General features: G+C 38.0%; 1 protein-coding gene across 23 annotated transcripts in view; it reads left to right on the top strand.

The window, feature by feature from the left end:
- TRPS1 (transcriptional repressor GATA binding 1) overlaps nucleotides 1-18,959 on the top strand; it is a 268,713-nt gene that overhangs the window by 83,244 nt on the left and 166,510 nt on the right. For 12 of the 23 annotated variants that reach the window (XM_034422205.3, XM_034422200.3, XM_034422206.3 and 9 more), the window contains one exon: nucleotides 12,763-13,892. In XM_034422205.3, the coding sequence (XP_034278096.1) occupies nucleotides 12,763-13,892 (1,130 nt within the window). The remainder of the gene's footprint in view (nucleotides 1-12,762; nucleotides 13,893-18,959) is intronic. The other 11 variants (XM_087890868.1, XM_087890867.1, XM_087890859.1 and 8 more) reach the window with 1 other exon arrangement.

Here is an 18,959-nt window from a genome sequence, read left to right as displayed (position 1 = left end):
TACCCAGTTGTAATAGTAATATCCTAATTGCTACTTCCTAGTTTTTAATCTAATTCTGAAATGGATAGTGCCAAATGTTGAAGGACACAATCTACTTTCCACAGGATCAGCCTAATGGACAGTCCTATAATCCATGATCCACAGATCCTTGCAAGAATTGTTTTCAATCTCTTTAGGATGACCAATAATTGAAGAGGGCAGTGGTTCTCAACCTGTGGTCCGTGGACCCCTGGGGACCGCTATGTTGTCCCAGGGGATCTGCGAAGGCTGTAAAGAAAGTTATGATTTAAATCTTGAGTTACATCGTAGGGGTCCATGACCATGGTCCATGACTACAAAAGGGAGTTCATGGTGAAGAAAAGGTTGAGAACCACTGGAATAGGGAATTCTTATATGTAATATAAACATTTTTGTTTGCATGGTGTACTGGCAGATTTAGAAGCTGCTGATTTAGATTTAGAGATTTATTTTTATCTCTCTCCATAGATAGATAATGTATATTCTCTAAATCTCAGTTATATTTAGAGAATATATTATTTGTCAAGTTGTAGAGAATGAAATGGAATATGTGCTGTTATAGAGTGATTCTGTACAATGGATGTGAAAAACGTATGGTAGCTCTAATGAATGTTTGGACAGGTTTTTAAAATGTTAGAAGCCAATCCACATTATGGGTGTTTTTACATATTATCTTCTTCTAAAATGATAGTCTTACAGTATAGTACTTCCATTTCTGATAAAATTGCTGTTTTTTAAATGAGAACCTTACACAGTAGATAGCTTTAAGAGTTGTGTAGCTCTTCTCCTATAGCTCATTAGTAGTACGACTTGTATAAAAGAAGTTACACGTCATGTCTACATGATGAAGCCTATGCATTACTCATTAGATTAAACTGATATTTCTTCTTTCTGAAGTATTGGATCTAATCAAATGACTAAGAAAACTGGCAGGAGTACAGAGTTTGACTTTTAAGGTATAGCAGCAATGGCACAATGAGATAAGTACATCCAACCAGTCATTCCTGTTTCTTGGGCTACTTTTGGAAAATTATCACAAGGGCTTCTAAACCTCAATTATGTTTTCCACAGGTTCAGAGTGATCTAAAAACTTGAAGCCATGACTGTAGTTAGTGAGATGAGATAACGAGAAAGGTAAGGCAGGAGATGAATTGGTTAACCATTTGCCACAGTAGATGGCAGCACCTAGTTGATTTTGACCTGTTTTGGACAAGTAAGCCAGATCAGATGTGGTTAATTGTTGGATAGGAAACCACTAAGAAATCCTGGGACTATAGACTAGGTTAGGAAGTTAAAATAAGTGATGATGAAATTACAATTCAAACAATGTGAATTGGTCTGAGGTTAGCCTATATACAAGTTTTTTCATCTCCTGAGAATGCATAATTAAATGAATATTTATTTAGTTATTTATTAGACTTTAATACTGCCTTCTACTTTCTGAGTGTTCTGACCAAGGCTTCACAAAAGCACGAAGCAGACTCCTTGTCCTGACAAAATCCCTTTTTATTAAGCTAATAAATCTCTCTCATTCACATCCAGCAAAGTCCCGGCAAACAGTCTTTCAAGAGTAAATTTACAACCACAGACCTTATCAGGCTTGGAGAGCTGCCAGGCCGATATCTTCTAAATGCAGTGCTGTACAAGAAAATACTTAGCAAGGAATCTCTGAGAGTCACGAACAGATCTTCACACTAATTAAATGAACTAATTGTCTCCTGCAAACTCCCCTCCCCTTTCCCTCCTCTTTATTCCCTATGGGAGGGGACATTCACTGTCCACCTGTGCCTTTACTCCCGAGTCGGCCTTTGTTCCTTAACTGTTCCCTTCTCCTGGCAGCTCTGTGCATGCACACATCGGGAACAGGCTCCAGCTGTTCTTTAGCCCCATTTACCTCCGACTCCGAAGGTAGTTGATAACTGTCAGATGGCCCTGGCCCCATCTCTGCCTCCGATGCAGAGCACTTGTTAGAGCCTTCCCCAGACTCAAGGAATGGCCCATGTTTCTCCCCAACCTCGTCACTGTCCAAATCTGCTGCCACTCCACTGGGCACTGGCAGGCCACAACACTGAGTAATTCTAGGTGGTGAACATTCCTCTCCCTAGATCTCTTTTACATAAATCTTTTTTTCATTTACAGATTCATATATAACAAATGCAAAAATTCATCTTTCATTGAAAAGGCACTTCTTCGATTCTTGCTTTCTTTGTGGTTTTCAAATATCTTTACATAGATAGATCTTTATTTTATATTCATCTATATCCATCATGATCCTTCAAGTATATTTTATGAAGTATGAAAAATAACTTTTCCATTACTTTTTTTGTTTAATATTTTTTTTATGTTTAATAAAATGTAAACTCAACAACTAATAACCCTTTGGGACCCAGAATTATTTTTTGTCTGGGAATACATACATAGAACTTAATGTATTTTTAAAGATGTTAGTAATGTAGGATTTGAGTGACCTTCTTTGACCAATGATGAGGATTAAATAGTTACAATTTTGTTTGTGTATATATAAGATGCACATATTGCAGTTATAAATTGGGTGTGATATAAATTTTATTTACATATCATTTTAGGTATTGTTAATTTTAATGCGGTTTGCTGATCTCACTTATTGTCTTGGTGATGTCATTTCTTTTTCTGAACATATTAATGGGATCCAATAATACATACATTCTAGAATATTTTTTTTCCTGCTTCCAAGTTTTTTATTTTTCTACAAACATATTGTTGTGTGAACAGCATGGAACTAGAATTATATTTTAGTACAAATAAAACAATATTCTTCATATTTAATACAATTATCAATCTTACAGTCTTTTAGTAATAATACACATATTTTGTTAAATTATAATCTTTCCTTAATTATTCAATATTTCGGACGGGATCACCCGATGCCGGCGGGTGGTTTGAAGAACCGGTAGCAAAAATCCCTGCCCCCCCTCCCACCATGCCCAGCTGAGCCGCACGATCATCAGAGGCTTTTTTTTTTTTTTTTTACTTTTAAAAGCATTTTTTCTACAACTTCTTCCACGGAAAAAATGCTTTTAAAAGTAAAAAAAAAAAGCCTCTGATGATCGCGTGGCTCAGCTGGGTCAGAGGCTTTTCAAAGCATTTTTTTCTGCAACCTCTTCCAGGGAAGAGGGGGTTAAAAAATGCTTTGAAAAGGCTCTGATGATCAGGCAACACAGCTGGGATCGTCAGAACCTTTTCAAAGCATTTTTTAAACCACCTCTTCCCTGGAAGAGGTTGCAGAAAAAAATGCTTTAAAAGTCTCTCTGACGATCCCAGCTGAGTTGCCTGATCCTCAGAGAGACTTTTCAAAGCATTTTTTAAAAGGATCAGGCAACTCAGCTGGGATCATCAGAGAGACTTTTAAAGCATTTTTTTCTGTAAGCTCTTCAGTGGAAGAGGTGGTTAAAAAAATGCTTTGAAAAGGCTCTGACGATCCCAGCTGTGTTCCAAATTGGCAGAGGCTTTTCAAAGCATTTTTTTGCATTTGCAGAAAAAATGCTTTGAAAAGTTAAAAAAAAAAAAAGTTGGCCACGCCCACCCAGTCACATTACCCCACCACCACCAAGCCACGCCCACAGAACTGGCAGTAACTAATTTCACCCCTGATTTCAATATATTATTTTTATACCTATCTCCATATTCTTGATATCGCTCCTTTTACTACAAGTAGAATACCAATAATCATATTTGTTATAGTTAATAAACTCATATGATTCTAATAGTAATACACAGATTTTAATAGAATTAGTCTTCCATAGTTCCCCTTTCTAATTTTTAGTTATGCCACTGTTATATTTAAAAAACATCCCCTTTCTAATCACATTTTAAAACAAATAAAACAATATATACTAGAATATTGGTATTCAGATTTGATGGCACATTGAAGATGCTAAGATACATGGCGAACCTATGGCATGCATGCCAAAGATGGCACGCAAAGCCCTTTCTGCTGGCATGTGCACCATTGCCCCAGATCAGATCTCCATGGCATTTCTTTCATGAGCTTCTGTTTCCCTGAAAACGATGAAACAGAAGCTCACGAAAGAAAAAGCTCTTACCTCTTGCCACATTGTCGGTGTTGCGTTGCCCCGCCTTCCGCCGGCCAGCTGTTCTTCGGGTCTCTGCTACTCATACATGCATGTCAGCACATGCACACACGCTGTCCATGAACATGTCCATGGAGGCATGCATGTGCGCACCCTTCACTTTGGGCATGCATGCCCGGTTTGGGCACTCGGTGTCTAAAAGGTTCGCCATCATTGCTAAGAGTAAGTGAAGGTAGCAAAGCAGGGTTTTTTCGTAAACATATTTTCATGAGCATTGTACTGTCAAAAAGATAAGGCATTTTTAGTCAGCTACAAAATGTTATGTGGCTTCAGCTCATCCATAAGAATACATAGTGGCAGTGAATAAACTCAAGCTAAGATACCTCTATTGGGCAGCAGTGATAATAAGATTCTGGAGGCATGTGATCATTTCACATACCTTAGAAGATATTTATAAGAACATCTAATACTATAATATACTAAGTTATATCAACAGTCTGATCATTATCAAGTTAGAAGTCCATTAGTGGAATACCTATAGAAATACAGCAAGAAGAAGAAGAAGAATCAGTAAAGTTTCTAACCACATTGTATCAACAAATTACAAAAAAGATGTTGAGACTTTGGAAAAAGTGCAAAGAAGAGCAACTAAGCTGATTAACAGCTTGGAGACAAAAACATATGAAGAATGGTTGCAAGAATTGGGTATAACCAGTCTAGAGAAAAGAAGGACTGGGGGTGACATGATAGCAGTATTCCAGCATTTGAGGGGCTGCCACAAAGAAGTAGTGCAAATTGCAAATAGTAGTAATTACAGTTTAATAACATGTCAACATATTAACTGTAAACCCATTCATCAATGTTCATATACACTCAACTGTCTTGAGGACAAAAGCATGGAGTAACATCCAAAAAAGACTTTTAACACATATGTAGTGCTGAAGAATCATTTAGACCTGGGATCTTAACTTGTGATCTAGTAACACGCAAAGGCTTCTCCAAGGCATTTAATTTGTGACTCCCAAAACCATCTCCAAATATGTCACTAAATTTTGGCTGCAGATTTGTCAAAAATCAGTGATTGTCAAACCCTGCAAGAGTGGCAACAAGAAACAAGAACTCCTTAAATTTCTGGAAAGCTGTTTGTTGCTAGTAGGGTAATATAATACGAAGTTGAAAGCATCTTAAAGCAGTTCTTCCACTCAATTTATACCTACCAAAATTCAGGTTGAGATGCTCTGCATTTCTTTCTTTCCCCTATCTCTCCTGGCTTAATATTTCTTTTGCAATGGTCCTTTTTTCTTTTCTTTTTTGACTTCCCCAGAGAGATTCCATCACAGTGGAGTGGGGTGGGGAAATAAACTATTATAATCCCTAGTAGGATGTTTACACAGTTAAATAAATGAATAGAATCCTTCCAGGAAAAAAAGAAAAAGAAATCTTAGCCGTGTTACTTTGCAACATCTAATCCATTGTTGGAGCTTCCCTCTTAATTGTTAGGTGTGGATACAGTAATTAAAAATGTCACCTATCTTTAATCTTGAGACAAGACTAAAGCCCTCCCACACTTATTGTATGGTATTGTATTGTATTGTATCGATAGCAAAATATTACAACTATATTATAATTAGGTCGGACAGTGATATAATTCTTGCTGGCTTTTTTGCCTTTTGGGAACTGTAGTTCCACCACATTGGAAATCTGCTTGGAGTGCAGATTCTGCCTATTTTCTTTACATTCCAAATAAGTTGGACCACAACTCCCATATTTGCTTCCAAATCCAATTCAGGATGCTTATTTTGACCTTACATGGCATAGGGCCAAGTTATTTGAGAGGTAGCCTCTTCTCCATTACGACTACCCATCCCATCAAGTCTGGCAGGATGGCAGGTTGCAGGTCCCTTCTGCAAGGTAGCTCCATCTGATGGGACCTAGGAGATGAGAGTTTTCTGCTATGGCATCTGCCCTCTGCACCATCATCTCTTCCAAGGTGAGATGTGCCCCCATCCTTGTGACTTTCCAGAAAGCTTTTAAAATTTGTTTTTTTCCCCCAGCAAACCCGGGGGATGCTTTTTGTTGTTTTCAATTGGTCTTATGGAATGTTTTAATTTCTGGTTTTATTATATTAATTAATATATTTATTGTCATTGTGCGTGTATACACAGTATACCCAAACAACGAAATTTACTTAACACCCAAAGACCAGGTCCAACACACATAACAATCCCCAAACACCCCCCACCCACCCACCACAAATTCCCCACCCCTGAACCACCCAAATATCCACACAACAGATCAAGTAATGCTGTCCAACAGCGCACTGATGGTGGCCCTTTAGTTCATTGTTGAGTGCAATTATAGCTCTGGGATAAAAACTACTCAGAAAACATGTGGTCTGAGTTTTAACTATCCAGAGTCACTGTGTGTGAGATGAGCAACCGTATAAATTTGACAAAATAAATAAATAATATTCTCTGACCTTTCCCCATTGAATGAAAACATTTTTAGGATATCAAGCTGGCTATCCTTACTGTTGGATAACTGCAGCATCCAGGATAAACAATAAGGCAGGTAAAAATCTGTCATTGATGAAGATCAATTTCATTCCCAATATGTTTCAGTTCCGTTTAAGTGTCTATTTGATATTGGTTGAGAGAGAGAGAGAGAATTCTAATTCTGCTGCTGGCTAGGAAGCCAATGCCAAGGGATTGGTAGTGGAAAACTTAAAGAGGATTTATCAAATTAGATGCAATTTACTTGAATCATAGGTCTATAGAAGTATGTTGAACTGAACGTTAGTTTTCCTTTTATATTTATATAAAGATACATTTTATATATTTATATAAAGATACAATGTATTGTTTTACTTGTATTTTTTCTTTTTCTGTGTGTGTATGTTTTTAAAATTAATAAAAAAAGATACATTTTAAGCGCATTTTAAGCGCATTTTACATTGAAGCAAGCATTTTTAAATGGCACACTTTATTCTTCAAATAGTCAGAGACTTTCAAAATAAACTACCGTATTTTTCGGAGTATAAGACACACCTTTTTCCACCCTAAAAGGGGGTGAAAATTTGGGTGTGTCTTGTACACTGAATGTAGCCCTGCCCACCCACTGGCCCCCCATCCTTTGGCCTCTGCCTCCCAGCAATTTACCTCCTTGCAGCAAGCAGCAAGAAGAAACAGCCCATTTCAGCTCCAGCACAGCCTAATTAGCACAAGTTGATTGTCGGTTGGATCGGCCTCCCGACTCTCAGCTGTTTCAGGCTGCAGGGATTGCCATTGTCTATTGCTGTGTGGGCTTCTGCTTGCTGCAAGGAGGTAAATTGCTGGGAGCAGTTTTTTTTTTCTTGTGCTAATCAAGCTATGCTGAAAATGAAAATGAAAGTAAAGCAGGCTAATTGCTGTTTGCTGCAAAAAGGCAAAATTGCTGGGAGGCAGAGGCAGATTTCTTTTTCTTGTTTACCTCACCAAAAAAGGTAGGTGCGTCTTATAGTCCGGTGCATCTTATACTCCGAAAAATACAGCAGTTAACATAAGTCCCCAATCATTTAAAGAAAAATGCAGAACTCATAGGATGTCCATAGTGGTTTGGATGATGGCTTAGAGAAGTGGTCCCCAACTTTTGGGCACCAGGGACACTTCCATGGAGAGAGGTTGCTCCATGAACTGGAGGGGATGTGGTTTCACATGCTGCCTGAATCCCGCGGATGGGACTTGTTTGGGTGGCCTTGAAATCCAATAGTCATAAAAGGCCCATAGTTCCCCACCCCTGATCTAGAAGAATCTTGCTTGGGCAAGATTTTCATGAATGATCTTCCACAAATGTTAAAGTACTTCCAATTATTACAGTATTTTGTTCCTGTTTCCACCTCTAATGTTCTGCGAATTCAGATAGTGTTCTTATAGCCTTCAAAAATAGTTTCCAGGAATTCTTGAAGAGGAAAGCCATAGCATTTCAGATTGGCCAATGTTTATCTTCACACAGCTCACATTTCTTTCTTCTCTGTCATGGGATGCAAGAAAAAGGCCACACTTTTAAACACAAAAGTCTGGCCAGCTGGTTTTCTTCATTCACCAGAATGCCCACATTTCCATAAAAGATGCCAGCTCTCCTGTTGATACCAATACCATCCTGGTATTTATGTATCCTTCTTCCATGTCTTTCCCTGGCACATGTCATCTGGTTTTTCCTCAAAAGTTCATCTAACTCGCAACATCACTGAAATGCATTTTCCTTCCTAGTAGGTGGTCCTTTTATACTGTCATTTTTCAACAAGCTAATTCTTTTATGCTCTCAACTAGATTTCCCTCCTTTTTTCATTTGCGTATTCAGCCAGCTTCCAAAACGTTTTGTTGTGCTTATACTACGTAAATGGATGACTTGGAGGACAGAATGGACTGGAAAAATGCAAGTTTTAGTGCATTCTTGTTTGAATAGAAGAGAATACCTGTAGTTCAGAGTTGAACTGTGGACTTCTTGGTGTTCCCTGAGCTTGTTAGTTTGCTTGCAGATCAGAGGTGGTATTCAGCAGGTTCTGAGCAGTTTTGGAGAACCGGTAGCAGAAATTTTGAGTAGTTCGGAGAACCGGTAAATACCACCTCTGACTGGCCCCACCCCCATCTATTCTCTGCCTCCCGAGTCCCAGCTGATGAGGAGGAAATGGGGATTTTGCAGTAACCTTCCCTTGGAGTGGGGAGGGAATGGAGATTTTACAGTATCCTTCCCCTGGAGTGGGATGGGAAGCAGAGGTGGGTTTCAGCAGGTTCTGACCAGTTCTGGAGAACCGGTAGCGGAAATTTTGAGTATTCAGAGAATTGGTAGTAAAAATTCTGACTGGCCCCGCCCCCATCTATTCTCTTCCTTTCAAGTCCCAGCTGATTGGGAGGAAATGGGGATTTTGCAACCTTCCCCTGGAGTGGGGTGGGAATGGAGATTTTACAGTATCCTTCCCCTGCCAGGCCCACCAAGGCATGTCACGCCCACCAAGCCATGCCCACAGAACTGGTAGTAAAAATTTTTGAATCCCACCACTGTTGCAGATGTTTCATTTCCCAACTACGTAACAACATCAGTATAAGTGAGTGTGGAGTTTGTTACCTGTTTATATTCTGTAGCTTGTTTTTTTATGGAAGTCCATAAACTCAATGATCCATTCATGTTCATAGACAATAATGAAACAGACCCGTGGATGGGTAGCAAGGGCAATATTTGGGAATTTAGATTAAGCAGGAAAAATCTTGAATAGTTTTGTTTGGTCAGCAAATATCTCAGTATTCCTTCTGCACTGAGGTTGATGAAATAGCAACATGAATGTCTTTTATAATGTGATACATTAACTAATACTAATTTCTGCCTTTGAAATCTTGCATAGTGACATGAGCTAGTCATCTGAAATTATTCCAAACCAACATTTATAGCAAGATTGATTGCTAAATGATTTAAATCACTAGTAAAAAGGCTTGATTTAAATCAACTCGATTTAAATCATAATTTTTAAAGAGCAACTGTCATCTCTGTCCCGCAGCAGCAGCTCCTCTGACCTGCTGTTGACTAACTGACAGTTCCAATATTGCAGAATATACAGCCTCATGCTACATAACTAAGCTCCATTTCATGCTGAATAAACTAAATTATTAATGTATCTTAAATAGAAAACTTTTTACTCCAAAACCATTTTATTAAAATAAATTTGATAAAAATAAAAAAAAAATCTGATTTAAATTTTTTAAAAATCCATTTTTTTATTTTTTTTAAAAACATCATTGAGTTTTATATACCCTGGTTTATAGTAATATTCTGTGTGCAGAATTTTTAGTTACAGATGTTTTTCTTCTTTTTAACCCTACAAAATTCTAGTATAAAGTATTAATCTGCCTAGACCAGTGATGGCTAACTTTTTTGCCATCGCGTGCCAGGAGGGGGCGGGCAGATGGGTTGTGCGCATGCATGCCCACATCCATAATTCTATGTACCCTGCCTCCACACATGTATGCACGACTCCCCTGCTCCCCCCGCTCCTGGCACGTGATGGCCCAGTAGGCCTATTTTTCTCTGTCACCTAGCTCCAGAGCCTTTCTAGGAGTCTGGGGAGGGCAAAAACAGCCTCTCCCCCCCTGGAAGCCCTCCAGAGGCCAGAAATTGCCTGTTTGCCAACTTCCGGTGGGACGTTGGATAGGCACGTGTTTTCGGCATCCAGAGGACCTCTGGGTGGGTGGGGAAGGCCATTTTTGCCCTCCCGAGACTCCTAGAGAGGCTGGGGACAGCAAAAAACGGGCCTTCCGGTCCCTCCGGAAATTGGCAAATGGGCCGTTTCTGGCCTCTGGAGGGCCTCTGGGGAGTGGGGAAGGCTGTTTTCACCCTCTCCAGACTGCTAGAAAGGCTCTGGAGCCAGGTGAGAGAGAAAAACGGGCCTTCCCCACCACCCCCTGAGGTCCTCCGAAGGCAGGAAACAACCTGTTTCCCTACTTCTGGTGGGCCTAGAAGTCCTGAAAATCAGCTGGGCAGCATGCGCACGCACACACTCCAGAGCTGAGCTCGCATCCCCACTGATATGGCTACACATGCCACCTGTGGCACACATGCCATAGGTTCGCCATCACGGGCCTAGACCATTCCAGTTTTGCATGAGTCCATTGGAGTTTGATGGCTATACTAAATTTAAGTAATGAATAAAATAAAAATATTAAAAAAATATTGTTTATGCAGATGCATAAACAAGGTGCAAAACAAAATTACATTTGTTTTTAGTACATTAATACAGAGTATGAATCCGCTTTACAACTGGTCATTAAGTGTTTCAGCGCTAGAAAGCTTTTGATATGTTTAGTGTCAGCATTCAGTTTTTAAGAGAACAAACCTATTAACCTGGCGTATTCCATTTCCAGTGTTGGATATTATTAAAGATACTTTTATTAACTTCATAGTAGAGGAAAATCTCAGTTTATTTGAAATCATGTTTACTTAAAAGAGTGGGCCAAACGCAATTCTTTTTATAGTGTAATTTATCAATTTTTTGACTCACTAGATGGACCATGTTTAGTTTTGCGGTATAAGTGAAAATGTCATCTTTTCTCTAGCTAAACGGGTAAAAGGTGTTTATATTATATGCATTTAAAAATGTTTACACTGCATGTTCTTTATGTATTTGAATCATTCCGTATGGTTCCATTCCAAAATGAACAGTGATCATTTGGTTTCTTTGAGGTGCAGCTGCTAAACTAAAGGGTGATTTGCTTAATGCATTATGGGAGAGAAATGCCCAGAAAAACAGTAATTTACTTTGCAGTTCAGGGAATGAAAATCTGTTCTTCTGTTATGGAATGTATTTTTGGATGGAGAGAAAAATCTAAAGAGGTACAACTGCTGGATCCCAGCTTCTTGAATTTGTACTTATATTAAGAAGGAAATTAGAATTCCATATGCATTATGGAATTCATTTTGTCAAGTTTATCCATGTGCTTTTCCTATGAGGAATTTGAAAGTTCCCTTCACAGACCAAGAAGCAAATAGATAATGATATTGTCACTGTTATAAAATTTGCAGGTTATATCTTTTTTTTTTTTTCATTTCCCATTCACACACTCCATCTTCTTCTCTCCACTTGTGCTTTTCACGAATTGCTATTGTTCTTTGGTGAGTATTTTCCTGTTCACGAGAATAGATTTTCTGTTTAATAAATGTTGGTGAGCTGAAGCCCAGATACCCATGTGCAGTAGAGTCGTTCCAGTATTGCAAGAAAAAAGTGGCACTCTTAAGTAAAGGGCTGGACTTCCATCAAAAGAATAAAAATAAAAAAGATGTGTTTGTTACATCATGAGCTCTGTCCTTTGCTTTTTGTGGTCTTTCTATATTTTGCTAAATTGAGGCTTTTGAGAAACGGCTACATTGAGAAAATTAGTGTTTGGAAATGCACTGTGCAGTGTTTCTCTCCTGATAGGTTAAAATTAGTTTCAACTTGTTGCCCTTAACATAGCACAAACCAAAGTTAAATTTTGCCAAAGTGTCAGTCGTGATTCAAGCCACTTCTTTTGACTTTTATGTATTTAATGGAATCTGTTGATTTAGATAGGCAAGATACTGTATTTTCATAATGGCATTGGGGAAATGTTCTGTTTTAGGTCTATTTTGTAAAATTTTCGATCTAACTGAAGACACAAGGTTCAGCACTGATGATATTTCTTGATTCTGCCAGGCTCATGTGTAGACTTTTGCCTCCTGCAAATGATCTTAAAACTCCTGTTTTTTTTTCTTTTTGATCGGTTACCTTTTTAACTATGTGTTGTCTGCTAGCATTCTCCATTTCTTATAGACATGCTTTTTTAGTTGACCTGAGCTTCCTGAAATTACTATGTGTCCATTTCATTGATTCCTCCTCTCTTCCTCCCTCCTCCTCCTCGTTAGCTGAAGCAATTTCAGGAAGACAATATTCAGATTTGAGTTTTCCTTAAGATTGGTTGCTTCTTCCTCAACTCTCTACACAGTTTAATAATTTGCCTCTTAAATGATAAAATATTTATTTGGGGACTGAAAGACAAAAAGTGCTATTGTTCAGTTTCCCAGATTAATATTCCAACTTTTCTTTTGATTACTTTGTTTTGTATCCCTATATATAAAGAACAGGAAGTCCTACACCACTTACAGAAATTGTTCTCCTTTTCATGTTCTGCAGGTAACCTTAGGTGGGACCTTTATTGGCATTGGACGCAAAACTCCAGATTGCCAAGGGAACACCAAATATTTCCGCTGCAAGTTCTGCAATTTCACCTACATGGGCAATTCTTCAACGGAGTTGGAACAACACTTCTTGCAGACCCATCCGAACAAGATCAAGGCCTCCCTTCCTGTCTCTGAAGGTAGCAAAGCCACAGACAGAAACTCGAACAAGTCCAGTCCTACTGTTCGATCGGGTGAGATGGGAGATTTGGTGAAATGGCAGGACAAGATCACCATCAGATGTGGAGATGACACTCCAGTTGGCTATTCGGTGCCCATCAAGCCTCTTGAATCCTCAAGACAAAACGGTACGGATGCCTCCAGTTACTACTGGTGCAAATTCTGCAGCTTTAGTTGTGAATCCTCCAGCTCTCTCAAACTGTTAGAACATTACAGCAAGCACCATGGGGGGAGCCAGGCAGGGGGCCCTCACCCAGATCGGAATGACAAGCTCTCGAGGGGGTCAGTCATTAATCACAATGACATAACCAAAAATGCAGACGGAGAGTTAGCGACAAAGAGCGAGAAGGGCTCTAGCGTGGCCAAAAAGAAAGACTTTTCCAGCTCAGGAGTGGAGGACCACGTGGTGACAAGCTACAATTGTCAGTTTTGTGATTTTAGGTACTCAAAGAGCCATGGCCCAAATGTAATAGTGGTGGGGCCTCTTCTTCGTCATTATCAGCAGCTACACAACATTCATAAATGTACTATTAAGCACTGTCAGTTTTGTCCCCGAGGCCTCTGTAGTCCAGAAAAGCACCTTGGAGAAATTACTTATCCTTTTGCTTGCAGGAAAAGTAATTGTTCCCATTGTGCTCTCTTGCTCTTGCACTTGTCCCCTGGGATGCCAGGAGGCACCAGAGTCAAGCATCAGTGTCACCAGTGCTCTTTCTCCACCCCTGATGTAGACGTTCTCCTGCTTCACTATGAAACCACACACGAAGCCCAGGTGTCTGAAGTCAAGCAAGAAGCAAATGCCCTGCAAGGGGGGGATGGACCACTGACTGTCAAAGAAAGCAAAGAACACTCGTGTACCAAATGTGACTTTGTCACTCAGGTAGAGGAGGAGATTTCTCGACACTACAGGTAAAAGTCTGTGTGTGGGCATGTTTGTGTATGAGAGCACATGTGCATTTCTTAACGTCTTCCCCATTCATGTGGTGAGTCTGGCCTAGAGTGAGGAAAGTTCAGGTGTTTACCCTATAACCCATCCCCTTTATATATAACTCAGAGATGATAATTTAGTCATAGTCCAAATAAGGGCTGTGCTATGGAGCTTTGTGGGTAAACAGCAGTGCCAATCCAAGGATGCCCGATGCAAAAGTTTATTCATTTTGCAACCTATATCTAGATTTTATTTATTTATTTCATTGTAATTTTTTTCTATCTGCAAGGCAAGAGCCTTTGCAAGACACTTTACTTTCACAAAAGGAAACAATCTATTTATTTAAAACACCAAAGTAACAATAAACTCCCTGGTGTGTAACTTATAAAATAGAATTGGAGGCCTTAGGGCAGACTTGTGTAAATAAATCGGTCTTGTGGACTTTCTGAAAAGCTTGACAGTAAAGGGGCATAATGAGTCACAGATTCAGGTCCTTTTAGATATGAAATCCTTGTATTAGGGATTTAATCTCACATCTTTTCATCCTTTAGCTAACTAACATATATACATCTTGGAAATAAACATGTTCTTATGATCCCATGCAAAAATGAAGCCAATGACAGTAGCTTCATTTTTATAGAAAAGTAAGCCAAATTTAGAGAATTAATCAGGAACCATAAACTGCAAAGCAGTCCCTGGTCTGTCAGCCAGTTGAGATGAGATGCTATCTAAAAGAGTCAGTCACAAACCTTTAAACTACTATATAAATTACTGTATCACATGTAAATAAGTTAATATGCTATCAGATACTTTGGTGTTTTCTAGTTTGAAAACCGTAATGGGTTGTTGTTGGAAGGAAAGGAGAATAGGCATTTTTACCCAAACAGAGAAACTTGGAAATCATATAACTAAAATGCAAACATCAAGTTTGATGCCTTAAGAACATATTTAACATATGCAGTGAAACAATGGATATAATCAGCTCAATGTGAAATGATTTGCTTTATTATACAGTTCCCCCTTTTTCAATTCAAATGGCCCACTAGGAGGCAAATATTAGTTATTTAAGCTTTAAAGATGAATGACAGCTTTTATATTTTAGGCAGGGTTATAATATATTTTAATACGGCCAGCTTAGGAAAACATTGAAAAATTAGAATGCAAAGCATTTCTTCTATTTAAATGAAAGTTTTAATATTTAAGTGTTCTTTTTCATTTTTGATATATCTTGGGTGATTGTGAATTGTGGTTGAAAATGTTTCCTTGATGTTTTTATTTTGTGTGTGTGTGTTTAAATTAAGGTACAGCTTCAGAAGAAATGTTTCTTTTTCTTAATTCCATGAAGCAGAAATTTAGATGGTGATGTTCAGTTTAGTTCTTTTAGTTATAAAAAAACCCTGATTGTCATATACTGACGTCAATGGTACATAATGCTGTTGAGAGGGGGAAAAAACATACCACTTGTTTAGGTGTCTAAATATGTTTTGGAAAGCTAAAATTGGGCTTCTGAGTTAAAAAAAAATTGGCTAGATTTCTATCAACTTTCTGGCAAAACAAACCAGTATTTATGTGCACACTTTCCCTCTCTTCTCATATGCTTACATATATTTTACTAAAAAAGCATCTGAAAACTTTTTTTGAAGGCAGTTATTCTGTACGATTTATATGGTTACTCTTCTCCTTGTTTGTTTCTCTTTATATGTAGCTAAGCTTGCTTACTTTCATTTTAGTATAAAATAGGAAACAAAATTATTTTAAGATAGATTAAATATGATAGAAAGAGTTAAGTGACTCATTTGTTGAACCAAATGATTTCTGTCTGTGTTTCTGGAAATTTTTGTGGGGTTTGAGAAACCCCACAAATTCAAATCTTTGTAGATTGCAAATAATAAAACCATAGCAAAATGAAAATTGACTGACTTGAGCAACAAAAAACAGAGGATTTTGTGAGTTTCTTCTCACACCTATGTTTTACTGACTTCAGTGGGATTTTCTCCAGGTAAATTTATTTGGTTAGTAGAAAAACGTTGGCTTTTCAAAAGTTTTTAGATTATCCTTCCCATTATCTTGAAGTATTGATGAGAATTAAAATTCAAAATTATCTCTAGAACTATAGTTTAAATATAAATGTTGAAGCTCGAAGCTGGAATCTAATGTTTAAGGTAAGGCTTGCTTAATACAGTTGGACTGAGATAAGATAGCAGTAGCAATAGCACTTAGACTTATATACCGCATCACAGTGCTAAGCACAGATGCTTAATAAAATCTTGTAATAGATTAATTAGAGAAGAAGTACTTATTATTTATGAATATCTGATAAATCAGAGTATGTACACAAGCAATGTAAACTGTGCAAGTGACATACATATTTAGATTTTTACTTATGTCTATGATTTATATGGTTACCATGTCATACATATAAGTGGCTTTGGGCAGTGTACACAATAACCGTTGTCTAAGGATAAAACACTACCTCACTCACCACCAAAAAAGAAAAAAGAAAGAAAGAAAGAAACCCCAACAATAGCAGCATAACTTACAGGAGAAAATGGCCACTATACGTAAAGTCTGTTGCATTGATGTCTGGCTGGCATTTATGCTTCACTGATTGTAGAATGCATTGCTTTATCTAGGCATGTATGAATGTGCCCAATGTTGAATTGGAACATTGAATTGGAAATGGTGTTTAAGTTCTTGTGCCTTCAGAAAGTATTCTCAATATTGTTCTGTTTCACCTTGTCAGTTGTTTCTCTGATTTTTGGCAGACTCTAGTATAAATCTGATATTTCTGATGATGATCAAGAAAGAGCTATCACCTTGCATCAGTGATGAAATCCAATTTTTTTTACTATGGTTCTGTGGGCGTGGCTTGGGCATGGTATGGCTTGGTGGGCGTGGCTTGATAGGCATGGCAGAAGAAGGATACTGCAAAAATCTCCATTCCCACCCCACTCCAGGGAAAGGATACTGCAAAATCCCCATTCCCTCCCCACTCCTGGGGGAAGGATATTGCAAAATCTCTATTCCCACTCCACTCTGGGGCCAGCCAGAGGTGGCATTTGCCAGTTCTCCAAACTGCTTAAAATTTCCGCTGCTGATTCTCCATTTGGCCTCTGGATTTCAACCTGAGGCCAAAGGTATATAAGTTCCAGTTCTGTTTTTGAACAGGGCTGCTATTCTTTGCTGGGAGCTCAGTGTACATGTTAGTTGCTTTCATGCTTAATACATTTAAAACATTTCTATTAAAAAAATACTTCAAAGTGTTTTGGTTGTTTTAAGTGAGCTACACAACAACCTCTACTAGGGAGATGGCAAGAAACTGAGATGATGCATCATAATTATGTCCAAATAGATTTGAAAGGAAATATTGCAGACATTGTCTCATTTCCTCCCAAGATCAGCATATCTTGATCAGGTTAAGTTGGAGAAGGAATATTATTTTTCAGCTAGTAGTTTTATCAATAGAGCTGTGACGGCACAGTATGGAAATGTAGCATTGCAAGCTAACTCTGCCCACAGCTTGGATCCTGACCAGCTTGCGGTTGACTCAGCCTTCTATCCTTCCGAGATTGGTAAAATGAGGCCCCAGATCGATGAGGAGATATACTGACATGATAAACTGCTCAGGGAGTACTGTAAAGCACTATGACCGGTATATAAGTCTAAGTACTATTGCTATTACTAAGACTTTCATATTTAATCCTAATGACAGGGTCCTTGGAAATAAACAAAAGGCTCTTATGCTTTCTTTTCTGCATTTATGTAGCAGCAGTAGCAGAAGCAGCAGGACCAGCACTGGCCTGCACTTATTTACCTGTCTGCAGTGCTGTCCACATATGTTGATTCTCACTCCTGGAGGAAGAATATTGCAAAATATCCATTCCTGCCTTGCATCCACCTTCCCTTCCTACTACTAATTTCCTTTCTCCTCCTTTTTGTGAATTCTGTTGTACGTGGCTCTTTAGGACTGGTGCTAAAGATCCCACAGCAATAACCAAATAGCTTTTTATGTTCCAAATTTAAAAACTCCTAAAAAAATGTGATTTTGTATAGCATGAATGTATAAACATAAAGCTGCATAGATGAATGAAGAAAGTAAGGAGATATTAAACAAATTGAAAATGTGATTAAGGCTATCCTGTCATTGTATGTGGTTCTGATTAAAACTTAGTTTAAATCCTGATTATTTTTAGTTTTTAATCTTTACAGAACCCCATAAACATAACAAAACAAAAATAAAGTATTGATTAATATCAGTGGCACACTACTTTATCAATATTGAAGCATATATTTTTTTCAATCAGTGTGATTCACCACTTTTTTTTAAAAAAAAATATTTTCTACTTCTTTTTGAATACTCAGTTGAAGTTATGTAGATTGTCCTTCAATTATTTTGACAACATTAAATGTTCAATTAAAAAAGCTATAATTGTAACATAAAGCAAACATACTAAGATTTCTTGCTTCTTTGTTGCTTAGTTCTCTGCTTCCATATCTCTTGGTTCCCATACTTGCCATGTAATGCATTCTGTTCTCTATTATACATGTTAAAGCCAGGAATTCCAGTGCTGTGTCTAAGTATTGAAGATCTTTATATTTTATTTATTTATTATTAAACTTCTGTGCTGCCCATCTTGCCAAAATGACTCAGCGAATCCAACATGAACTTCTTTGGGAATGAATTGGCACAAGCTTCAAAGCTTTATTTTGCTGGTCCGAATAAAGAGACTTGACTTCACCCTGTCTGCCAAAATGGCCATACCATAGTCCACTGAGTGTCATTAAGTTGGAATCCTAAGTATAGCAACTATATTGATCAAGTACTCACCATCTTATCTTCTAATGACCGAAAAAGATCTTTCAAGATTATTCTAATTAACTCCTTGATTGTCTCCATCCACTGTCTTCCTTTTCAATTTCCCTTGGTTGTTGATGGGTCTTTTTTTAATCTATTGTCTACTTACATGCTATGCCCAAAATATCTGAGCCTTTATTTGCTAATTATTGCTTTAAGGGAACAGTCAGTCATTGTTTGGTCCAGGATTAAT

The sequence above is a fragment of the Pantherophis guttatus genome, chromosome 3 (assembly GCF_059756535.1).
Source record: "Pantherophis guttatus breed Tessera chromosome 3, ASM5975653v1, whole genome shotgun sequence".
NCBI lineage: Eukaryota > Metazoa > Chordata > Lepidosauria > Squamata > Colubridae > Pantherophis > Pantherophis guttatus.
This window is presented reverse-complemented; position numbering and strand designations above follow the sequence as displayed.